The sequence below is a fragment of the Heptranchias perlo genome, chromosome 30 (genome assembly GCF_035084215.1).
Source record: "Heptranchias perlo isolate sHepPer1 chromosome 30, sHepPer1.hap1, whole genome shotgun sequence".
In the NCBI taxonomy this organism is placed as follows: Eukaryota; Metazoa; Chordata; class Chondrichthyes; order Hexanchiformes; family Hexanchidae; genus Heptranchias; species Heptranchias perlo.
This window is the reverse complement of record NC_090354.1, coordinates 3,839,416-3,851,194: the sequence shown is the minus strand read 5'-3', so window position 1 is coordinate 3,851,194 and position 11,779 is coordinate 3,839,416. Positions and strand designations below refer to the sequence as shown.

At 46.1% G+C, this 11,779-nt stretch overlaps 1 protein-coding gene across 1 annotated transcript; it reads left to right on the top strand.

Moving 5' to 3' along the window:
• The first annotated feature begins 251 nt into the window (after positions 1-251).
• snf8 (SNF8 subunit of ESCRT-II) lies at positions 252-9,363 on the top strand. Its single transcript, XM_067968755.1, has 8 exons — positions 252-571; positions 3,301-3,351; positions 3,496-3,634; positions 4,286-4,390; positions 5,288-5,360; positions 6,135-6,276; positions 7,134-7,208; positions 8,440-9,363. Exons 1-8 carry the CDS (start codon positions 518-520, stop codon positions 8,575-8,577), a joined length of 777 nt encoding a protein of 258 aa, XP_067824856.1. The 5' UTR covers positions 252-517; the 3' UTR covers positions 8,578-9,363.
• Positions 9,364-11,779: the final 2,416 nt, after the last annotated feature.

Here is an 11,779-nt window from a genome sequence, read left to right as displayed (position 1 = left end):
GAGGGAAATAGGGGAGGGGAGGAAATGGGGGTTGGAGAGAGGAAAATGGGGAGGAAATGGGGAGGATTTGGGGAAGAGGAAATGGGGGTTGGAGAGAGGGAAATGGGGAGGATTTGGGGAAGAGGAAATGGGGGTTGGAGAGGGAAATGGGGAGGACATGGGGGAGGGGAGGAAATGGGGGTTGGAGAGAGGGGAGATGGCAATAGGGAAGAGGGAAATGGGGAGGGGGATAAATTGGGGGAGGGGGATAAATTGGGGGAGGGGCGATCGCTGATCTCGGGTTTCCTGCTTTTCCCGCTCCTGTTTCCATTGATTTGCGGCGGGGCCGGATCGCGGCCCGATCGGGAGTTTGTGCTCCGGGTCCCGGCGGAGTTTCTTTTCCTGCCGCCTCTCGGCGTCGCAAGCGGATGGAGTCAGCGCTGAACCGGGAACAAGGCGGAGTCGAGGCCGGGGAGCGGAGGCTGTGAATTCGGTTAATTTTCCTTGTAGCAACAACAGACCGAAAGTTCCGCAAAAAATGCACCGAAGGGGAGTTGGAGCCGGCGCCATCGCCAAGAAGAAACTTGCAGAAGTGAGTTACAATCTGTTGCCCCCCCCTTGCCCCCAGTTACAATCTGTTGCCCCCCCCTTGCCCCCAGTTACAATCTGTTGCCCCCCCCCCTTGCCCCCAGTTACAATCTGTTGCCCCCCCCCCTTGCCCCCAGTTACAATCTGTTGCCCCCCTTGCCCCCAGTTACAATCTGTTGCCCCCCTTGCCCCCAGTTACAATCTGTTGCCCCCCTTGCCCCCAGTTACAATCTGTTGCCCCCCTTGCCCCCAGTTACAATCTGTTGCCCCCCCTTGCCCCCAGTTACAATCTGTTGCCCCCCCTTGCCCCCAGTTACAATCTATGCCCCCCTGCCCTTAGTTACAATCTGTTGCCCTTAGTTACAATCTGTTGCCCTTAGTTACAATCTATTGCCCCCTTGTCCTTAGTTACAATCTGTTGCCCTTAGTTACAATCTATTGCCCCCCTTGCCCTTAGGTACAATCTCTTGCCCCTTTCCCATCTACACGTGAGCCACATCCCCATGGTTTTAAACTTCCATCGGTGGGGATACAAGAATCCTACCCATGTAATCTCCCTATTCTCTCCCCAGCTCCCCTCAACTTCCTGGTTCATGTACCAGCCAGAGTGAGGGAGAGAGAGAAAACAGGCAACCAACTCCTCAACTCCCATGCTCTGCTCTGCTTAGTATTGCTCCAAACAGCCCCCTAGAAAAATAATCCTATATATGTATAATATACCCACCTTTATAACTGGCACTAAGCACTCTTGTTATTTTAATAAATATTCTCCTCTCATGTTGCTAAAATAGATAGAATCATAGTAAAATACTGTGCAATATACCCCACTGTGTGAAATATTGAGATATAAGGATGTGCAATCTGTCCTTTAAAATTAGAACATCCCTCGTAAAAGAAAGAACTTTCATTTCTATAGCGCCTTTCACGACCTCTGACGTCCCAAAGCGCTTTACAGCCAATTAAGTACTTTTGAAATGTTGTCGCTGTTGTAATGTAGGAAAAGTGGCAGCCAATTTGCACACAGCAAGCTCCCACAAACAGCAATGTGATACATTGAGTTACATGGAAACTACAGCACAGAAACAGGCCATTTGGCCCAACTGGTCTATGTTGGTGTTTGTGCTCCACATGAGCCTCCTCTCTCCCGACTTCATCTCACCATCTCAGCATATCCTTCTATTCCTTTCTTTCTCATGTGTCTCTCTAGCTTCCCCTTAAATGCATCGATGTTATTCGCCTCAACTACTCCATGTGGTAGTGAGTTCCACATTCTCACCACTCTCTGGATAAAGAAGTTTCTCCTGAATTCCCTATTGGATTTATTGGTGACTATCTTATATTTATGACCTCTAGTTTTGGACTCGCCACAAGTGGAAACATTTTCTATACGTCTATCCTATCAAACCCTTTCATTATCTTAAAGACCTCTATCAGGTCACCCCTCAGCCTTCTCTTTTTTTAGAGAAAAGAGCCCCAGCCTGCTCAGCCTTTCCTGATTCGGACATCTTCTCAGTTCTGGTGTCATTCTTTTGAATCTTTTTTGCATCTTCTCTGGTGCCTCTATATCCTTTCTATAATATGGAGACCAGAACTGTGCACCAGATGACCAGATAATCTGCTTTTTTTTAGTGGTGTTGGTTGAGGGATAAATATTGGCCCAGAAACTGGGGAGAAATCCCCTGCTCTTTGAAATAGTGCCATGGGCTCTTTTATGTCCATCATGAGAGGGCAGACGGGGCCTTGTTTTAATATCTCATCCGAAAGACAGCACCTCCGACAGTGCAGCACTCCCTCAGTACTGCAGTGGGAGTGTCGGCCTGGATTATGTGCTCAACTCTCTGGAGTGGGACTTTAGATAAATGGTGCTGGGACTGGGACGTCCCAGTCTGTGATGTTAGCTGATCTCAACTTTAGCAGCAGTTGGGGTGGCCTCAGTGACCATGGGGTTGGGACGGGAGTATGACAGCCAGGGTCCTCACTGCTGGTAATGATTCAGGGACTCCTGCTGGATATCTGATTGAGGACGGGTTCAGGCTTTGCTCTGATGGCTCCCCTCTCTCCTCCGGTTTGAGTTTCCCGCCGACAGTCACTGTCTAGGGCCTGCAGGATGGTGTGGAGCCGCAACGTAGAGTCATAGAACCTTACAGCACAGAAGGAGGCCATTCGGCCCTTCGTGCCTGTGCCGGCTCCTTAAAAGAGCTATCCAATTAGTCCCGCTCCCCTGCAGCTCTTTATACTCCTTTTTTGTTCAATCCTATCCTCCAGCTTTTATTCCTGATGAAGAATCTGTACTTGAAATGCTAACCTAACATTTCAGATGCTAACAAAGCTGCTGCTCATTTCTCACATTTCCTATTTTTATTTCATATTTCCAACAATTTTTTTTCTTTCTGATTACGTTGAGCTTTTCTCCTACCTCATCACTGAAGCAGATGTCCACCATCGCAACCTTTATGTGAGGTGGGTCGATTTCTACTTTGCCTCAATTTGGCTTAGCGGAAAAGCTCAGCTCCAAAGTACTGCCTACTTGATGTTATTTTCCAATTGCTGCCTGCAGATGTCCAGAGTGTTTCAGAAATGAACATGAGGTCGCGTGTCGGGGAGTTGATGGAAAGGGCTTTGCAGTTCACTGTAATACTGTTGCCGAGCGTTACGTTATAGTGTGAAAGTTAATCTGGCAATTGTGCAACGTTATTTTTATTGCCTAACATTTGATAACTGGGTTTGCTTTAGGCCAAGTATAAAGAGAGGGGAACGGTGATGGCCGAGGATCAGTTGGCTCAGGTCAGTGCTCTTTACCCTGTGCTAAAACCAAATTAAATGATCTTTTTATTATCTAATGCTGACGCTTTTAGTTTCAGCGCCTCCTTGCACAGAGGCACTAATGGCCATTGTTATCGTTTTCTGAATTTTTCTCGCTCTTTGCAGATGTCAAAGCAGCTAGAAATGTTCAAGACACATCTGGAAGAATTTGCCAGCAAGCACAAGCAAGAGATTCGGAAAAGCTCACAGTTTCGAGTTCAATTTCAGGACATGTGTGCAACAATCGGAGTGGACCCACTAGCCTGTAATCCAGTTTATTCATCTCTCCCCAGTTTCCTTTGACTCCCTCAGTGTAGAGGGAGCTTTACTCTGTATCTAACCCGAGCTGTACCTGCTGTGGGAATGTTTGATGGGACGGTGTAGAGGGAGCTTTACTCTGTATCTAACCTGTGCTGTACCTGCCCTGGGAGTGTTTAATGGGACAGTGTAGAGGGAGCTTTACTCTGTATCTAACCCGTGCTGTACCTGCTGTGGGAATGTTTGATGGGACAGTGTAGAGGGAGCTTTACTCTGTATCTAACCCGTGCTGTACCTGCTGTGGGAATGTTTGATGGGACAGTGTAGAGGGAGCTTTACTCTGTATCTAACCTGTGCTGTACCTGCTGTGGGAATGTTTGATGGGACAGTGTAGAGGGAGCTTTACTCTGTATCTAACCCGAGCTGTACCTGCCCTGGGAGTGTTTGATGGGCCAGTGTAGAGGGAGCTTTACTCTGTATCTAACCTGTGCTGTACCTGCCCCGGGGAAGTAGTTGATGAGGGTTCTGTTCCCCTGCACTGATCCCCTTCAGCGCAATGAACAAAAAATTCACCCAAAAATGAATTGTATTATTGATTTTAAAAATATTTCCTTTATGACATTTACATGAGTTTCTTTTTTGAATTTTCAATATGCAGCTGGCAAAGGATTCTGGTCTGAGATGCTGGGCGTTGGAGACTTTTACTATGAGCTGGGAGTGCAGATTATTGAAGTGTGCCTGGCTCTGAAACACAGAAACGGAGGTGAAGCTCTCATTATCCGTTGTATGTCAGTGAGATGACATTGCTCGAGGACGTGTGCACTTGTCATGTGTGGAGATTTAATTATACTTTAACCTGGTTGGAAGCTTGTTTTCTGAATGCAGACGGTTGCAAGACTGTGGCAGCATGGGAACTTTATTAACCATAGTTTGGTGAATGTTTGTGATTGGATGGTATGTGAGGACATGATTGGGCTGAGGTGTGATGCCCCCCACAGTTGGATTCCCTGCTGACATTCACTTTTGAGGCTCAAACGTGAAGAAATTTTCAGAGGCTTGAAGGATGTTGGTGTCGGAGGAATTGTACCCAAGCAAGAAGGGAGGAGGGGAGATAAAATGAGAGCGGGTGGAGACAGGAAGGACTGTCTCTTGTGTGATAGACACCCTCAGCCCCGCCTACAACAACATCAACTGGAATTTATACAGCACCTTTAACGTAGTAAAACTTCCCAAGCCACTTCACAGGAGAGTAATCAGACAAAATTTGACACTGAGCCACATAAGCAGATATTAGGACGTGACTAAAAACTTGGTCAAAGAGGGTTTTAAGAAGGAGAGAGAGGCGGAGAGGTTTATGGAGAGAATTCCAGAGCTCGGGCCAAGGCACGGCTGCCAATGGTGGAGCGATTAAAATCGGGGATGTGCAAAAGGCCAGAATTGGAGGAGTGCAGAGATCTTGGAGGGTTGTAGGGCTGAAGGAGGTTACAGAGATAGGGAGGGGTGAGTCCAAGGATGAGAACTTTTAAAATCGAGGCGTTGCTGGACCGGGAGCCAATGTAGGTCAGTGAGCACAGGGGGTGATGGGTGAATGGGACTTGGTGCAGAAATGCTTCTAATTTATTGGGAAAAGCTTCTGATGGTATAACCTTAACTTTGCCAGGTCTGATCACCCTGGATGAGCTGCACCAGCGCGTGCTGAAAGGAAGAGGAAAGTTTGCCCAAGATGTTAGTCAGTGAGTACAACAGAGGAACCCTGAACTAAGCCGATTGATTGGTAAAGTCTGTTTCTGCCCTCGTACCATGGGACTAGCTGATTATTGTTCAATAACCAAAATCAGCTGGGTTTAGACTTGCTGATAATGAACCATTGTAAAATGCTGTTTGGTTGAACAGGACACCAGGAAGAGAAAAGACCCGATTTAAATATTTGTGCTTTACAGACCATGTTTGGTCTGGACTCGGCTTGTATTCTCTCGAGTATAGAAGATCAAGGGGTGATCTAATTGAGGTGTTTAAGATGATTATAGGAATTGATAGGTTAGGTAGAGAGAAACTATTTCCTCTGGGGGGGGGGGGAAGTCCAGAACAAGGGGGCATAACCTTAAAATTAGAGCCAGGCCGTTCAGTGGTGATGTCGGGAAGCACTTCTTCACACAAAGGGGAGTGGAAATCTGGAACTCTCTCCCTCAAAAAGCTATAACAGCTGGGGGTCAATTGAAAATTTCAAAACTGAGTTAGATAGATTTTAGTTGGGTAAAGGTATCAAGGCGGGTAAATGGAATTAAGGTACAGATCATCAGTGATCTGATTGAATAGCGGAACAGGCTCGAGGGGCTGAATGGCCTCCTCCTGTTCCTATGTTCATTTTACCCGTTTTTTTTTGCCTGTTTAGAGTTCCCGCCAAGTTGGGAATGTTGCCCACCCACCATCCTTCACACGAGCCAATGGCGATTAGTCTTTGTTTTCCCATCACCTGACACCCACCCTCTCGTACCTTCCTTATCCAGGGACGATCTCATCCGGGCCATAAAGAAACTGAAAGCCTTGGGCAACGGCTTCAGTATTATTCCAGTTGGAGGCAGGTACCTGGTGCAGTCTGTTCCTGCGGAGCTGAACATGGATCACACGGTGGTGCTTCAGATTGCTGAGGTAGGAGATCTGATTCATTTTATACAGCGCCTTTAACATAGCAAAACGTCCCAAGTTGCTTCACAGGAGCGTTACCAAACAAAATTTGACACGGAGCCTTATAAGGAGATATTAGGACAGGTGACCAAAAAGCTTGGTTTTAAGGAGTAACTTAAAGTAAAAGAGAGGGGTTTGGGGCCGAGGCAGCTAAAGGCACAGCCGCCAATGGTGGAGCAAAGGAAATGGGGGATGTGCAAGAGGGTACGGAAGGTAACCGTGTGCGAGAGAGATACCTGCTTCAATCCGGGTCCCCTTGCTACCTGTTCAAAATCTGCAAGATGACCTACGAGGTATCACCGAGCTGCCCGTGCGACTCACTGATTTTTTTTTTTCTTTCTCTCTTTGTCAGAGTATTGCAGCCGTGAGAAAGCATTTTAGAAATGTCCCCCCACCCCCGTAATGTCTTAGTTGTTAAGAGCACTGACTAGTGTGGAATGAAGCCATACAGACCACAAGGGTCGCGGATTTGATCCCTGGTCTATGCTGAGTTAGTTGATCGATTGGTCTCGGGACCTTTGTGCGTCAGGGTCCCAGCTCCTGATCGTGGTCCAGTGACTCCTGCTGGAGAACATCAGTTGAAGATAGGAGCCAGCTCAGCTGTGATGTCTTACATGGCCAAATAGCCTGACGACACCCACTGCCTAGCAAACTTGGCTAAGTTACTGGAGGGTGGACAGTGCCCATCAAACTGTACTTGAGCACAAGATAAAGGGTGTGTGCGAGAGAAACTGAGATGAAATCATTGTCCCAAGACGCCTGTTTCACAGTAAAAGTTATATTACAGGATAGAGATCTAAGTCACCCACTTGTCTTTACAGAAAAATGGATATGTGACGGTGAGCGAAATCAAATCCAGCCTAAAGTGGGAGACTGAACGTACCAACCAGGTGCTGGTATGTATGTCCGCTGACCGCAGTATTCTCTCTTTAACACTGTCCAGTCCTGTTCTGGTCATGGTTGGGCTGTCTGCTGGTACTAACTTCATTACACCTGCCATAAGCTGACTGACCGAGTGGTGTCACGGGATTGAGCAGAGAGTTGGCTCAATCATCTGTGAAAACATGGATCTCTTTATAGTTGCAAAGCTGCTTTTTTTTTTAAATAAGGGGCACTGCTAATAAATGACCAACGGCCCGTCCAAACTAATAGATTCAGTCAGTAAAGTTAAACCACAGTTTGGAAATTCCTGTCTGTAAAGCATTTGATATCCCATGGTGCCCACTCGCAACGGAAGGCTTCCAACGAACTGGTGGGCATCATTTAGTCATGCACTAGGGTCAGTTGGGGGTATCACAGATCTAAACCTGGACAAGGAGTTGGAGCAACTCTCCCTGGTGATCTTGTCCATCCTGGACCTGTGTACAGTGGATGCTAGTCACAAAATGGCCACTTCCAATATGGCTGATAAATAAGAAGCATAACGAGGAAAATCATTGGTGGATTTTACTTTGCACTGGAGCGGGCATAGGTCTGCAGGGAAAGCTTTAGCAGAATACTTTCATAAGAACATAAGAAATAGGAGCAGGAGTAGGCTATGCAGCCCCTCGAGCCTGCTCTGACATTCAGTAAGATCATGGCTGATCTTCTACCTCAACTCCACTTTCCTGCCCTATCCTTTGATTCGCTTCGTGTCCAAAAATCTGTCGATCTCAGTCTTGAATATACTCAACGACTGAGCCCTCTGGGGTAGAGAATTCCAAAGATTCACAACCCCGAGTGAAGAAATTTTTCCTCAGCTTGATCCTAAATGGCCGACCCCTTATCCTGAGACTATGACCCCTAAAACAAAGATGTCAATTTGTCCCTAGTCCCTGTATTCTTACAGACTTGAACCCACAACTTTCTGACTCAGAGGCGAGAGTGCTACCCACTGATCCACGGCTGACACCTGGATCTCTTTGTGGTTCCTTTAGTTTCCCTTTTTAAATGTTGCTGTTCGTGTTCAACACTTTCTCACGTTTTATATCCTTCATGACTTTATCATTGTAGCAAGTTTTTAAAAAAAATTAGTGTGGGAAGATTGGAAATTAGCTGATTCCCCGTGAACAAGAAGTCAACGACAAGTTGAATAAGAAGCTGTGTCAAAACCCTGGTGTTACAAAAAAATCTTTTAACCTATTTCAGGACCACTTGTTGAAGGAAGGGTTGGCCTGGATTGACAAGCAAGCTCCTGAAGAACCTCAGTACTGGCTGCCTGCACTCTTCTCCGATCTATACTCCCGGGACATCACCCCAGAAGAAGCTGATGAAACCTTGCCATGAGAAAAATTAAAAACTTCAAATTGGGGTGAGGTGGGGAATGAGAAAGTCTGCCACCTGATCGATTGCAACTTGACTTTACAATTCTGGCACCAGTCTCCAAAATTAGTGTAAAACTGTGAATGTTCAAATTCTGGGATTGCTAAGGATCTTATTGCAGGTGGCAACTCCCAGTATTGCTGCACGTAGTACCTGCACAGTTACATGGTAGATCTTTTTGCCAGTTCTATACACCTCAGCTAATTGAGTTTGTGTCCTGAGGCGTTTGTGCTTTAAATTGCTGGTGATAGGGTTTGAATGAAGGGCGGTGGGTAGAAAGAGTTGATGCCGTTCAATATAAATCTGGATTAAAAACCTTAATTCTAAAGTGTATTTTAGCAGACTGCAGGTCAGGTGATGTTGCTACAATAGGTGTAGAGTCGGGAGCATGAACTGGCTGATCCTGCAGGAATATCTGGTTAAGTCAACTGGAATGCTAAATCTCTTTTTTTAAAAAAAACTTGTAATTACGTTAGTAATACAAACATACGAAAATGTCAGGCAGGAAAAGAAGAGCTGGTCCATCAAAGCTGTCCCACATACCATGGCGGCCGGAGCATCACGACTTAGACACTTCCTACTCCACCTGTGGGAGGAGTTCAGCACCTCTTTTGGGGGCGTGAGGAGTGAGAGAGCTCTGTCACCAGAACCTGCAATTAAATTGTGAGAAGAAACCAGGTAGTAGGAGGAGGGTTTTATCTTTTACACCGCGTTTGTTTAGAAAGTAATAAAAAATTTCCAGCTCATGCATAGCTGTCTCACATTCTTGTGATTCGTAAAACGAGCTCCAGGCAGGTTGGTGAATGCCAGCACTTGTTATACCGCTGATTTTAAAATTCTCATCCTTGTTTTTAAATCCCTCCATGGCTTCGCCCACTCCCCATCTCTGTAACCTCCTCCAGCCCTACAAAGCGCCTTGATCTGCTGGCTTCCTGTGCATCCCTGATGTTTATTGCTCCACCATTGCCCGCTGTGCCTTCAGCTGCATAGTCCGTGCCAGTGTTTATACTCCACGTGAGCATCCGCCCACCCTTCAGCTAATACGATCAATTCTTTTCCCCCTCGTGTGTTGATCTAGCTTCCCCTTAAATGCATCTATACTAGTTGCCTCACCTACTCCTTGTGGTAGTGAGAGCCACATTCTTACCACGCTGTGGGTGAAGAAGTTTCTCCTGAATTCCCTATTGGATTTATTAGTGACTATCTTATATTTATGACCATGAGACAACGCCTTCAGAAAAGGAGGGGATGGAAGCCAAAAAAATCCCTGGACCTACCCTGAGGTGCAGCACCACATTGCACCACCTGACTCTCCAGAGACTTGAGTGCGAGATCTAGGCTGACACTTCAGTGCAGTACTGAGGGAGTGCTGCATTTTCAGAGGTGCCAGCTTCAGATGATGTTAAACCGAGGCCCATCTGCCCGCGGGTGGACGTAAAAGATCTCATGGCACTAATTTGACGAAGAACAGTGGAGTTCTCCCTGGTGTCCTGGCCAATATTTATCCCTCAACTAACATCACTAAAAATTATCTGGTCATTATCACATTGCTGTTTGTGGGACCTTGCTATGTGCAAAATGGGTGCTGTGTTGCCTACAACAGTGACTACACTTTTTTTAAAAAAAGTACTTAATTGGCTGTAAAGCACTTTGGGACATCCTGAGGTCGTGAAAGGCGCTATATAAATGTAAGTCTTTTTCGTGAGATACATGCTTTATCTTCCTCCCTGGTGGTAGTTGTAAGATTGGGAGTGGATTCTCTAACTTTGTGGCAGAGTACGTTAATGCACCATTCCTTGTTTCATTTCTCAATAAACAAAGCACACTAAAGAGCAGAGCCAAGACTTTCCCTTCCCTGCACGGTTCAGCTAAACAGCTTTAGATTGTCCTAAGTAAGGTGTGTTCAGCCCTCTAGTTATCAGGTAATATCTCCCTTGGCCTTCTACTTCCACTAATCACTTGGTTCTTCCTCATGTCACTGACTCTCAATGCTGTTGGCTATTACAGAACTTCCTTTTAACTCTGGAGTTTAAACTACCCAAGCTTCAGAAAGTTGCCTTTATTTTACACCCACATTAACTGTGCCTTCTGACCAGACACAGCTTTTAGTTTCCAATGGTGCATAGGAATTATTGATAACATCACAGAAATGGAGCAAGATTTCATTTGATTTATATTACATCCACTTTACTCCATTCTTGTAATTATTGTTGCTTCTTCAAAGTGTGACTGGTCAGCAGCAGATGACCAGATCAGGCCTGAGTGGTTCCTACAGCAGATTTCCCCTCCTCAATAAATATCCACCTGCCCCAGCTCAGCTTCTCCTGGGTGCAAGTGAAATTAGGAACTCTCTGTTTGAAGAAACCCCTCAACATACCATGTTATAACACAAAGAGTTTAGAAAGTTAGGAAAATTCTTCAATTTAGTGCATTTTGAAGGATGGTTTGGGATCAGGCTGGTGTCCAACGACCAGCTTTAAGACAAAACAAAAAAAAGGAATTGGAAATGCAACTGAAAGGCTAAAGTCACTCCCCCTGGTAGCTTCGTTAGTAAAGACAACACCTAGTATCATACTAAACCACACAGATCGGGTCAGTGTGGATCTGTACCAAGTTAGGAGGTTGTGGAACTTATTATATTGCGCCTTTCATGACCTCAGGACGTCCCAAAGCACTTTATGGTCAATGAAGTATGTTTCAAGCATAGCCACTGTTGTAATGTAGGGAAACGGGGCAGCCAATTTGTGCACAGCAAGATCCCACAAACAATAATGAGATATGACCAGATAATGTGTTTATTGATGTTGGTTGAGGGATAAATATTGGCCAGGACACCGGGGAGAATTCCCCTGCTTTTCTTTGAAATAGTGCCATGGGATCTTTTACATCCACGAGAAGCCAGATGCGGCCTCGCTTTCATGTCTCATTGGCCGCCAGCTGGGGCTGCAGTGTGCTGGCAGCAACTGGCCTCACAGCCTCTGGGCTTTGGGAGGTATAAAGTCAACCAGCTTCCACTGATCACTATCCCATGACCTTGCCATGTATATGTGTCTCAAATGAGGACAGGATCATGCCTTTCACAGTTCAATAGTCTGCTCGACATTTGCCTTCCAGACTCTCAAAAGCCACCTGGAAATGTTACTGGAGAGCTGCCAGAGTCTGCTCT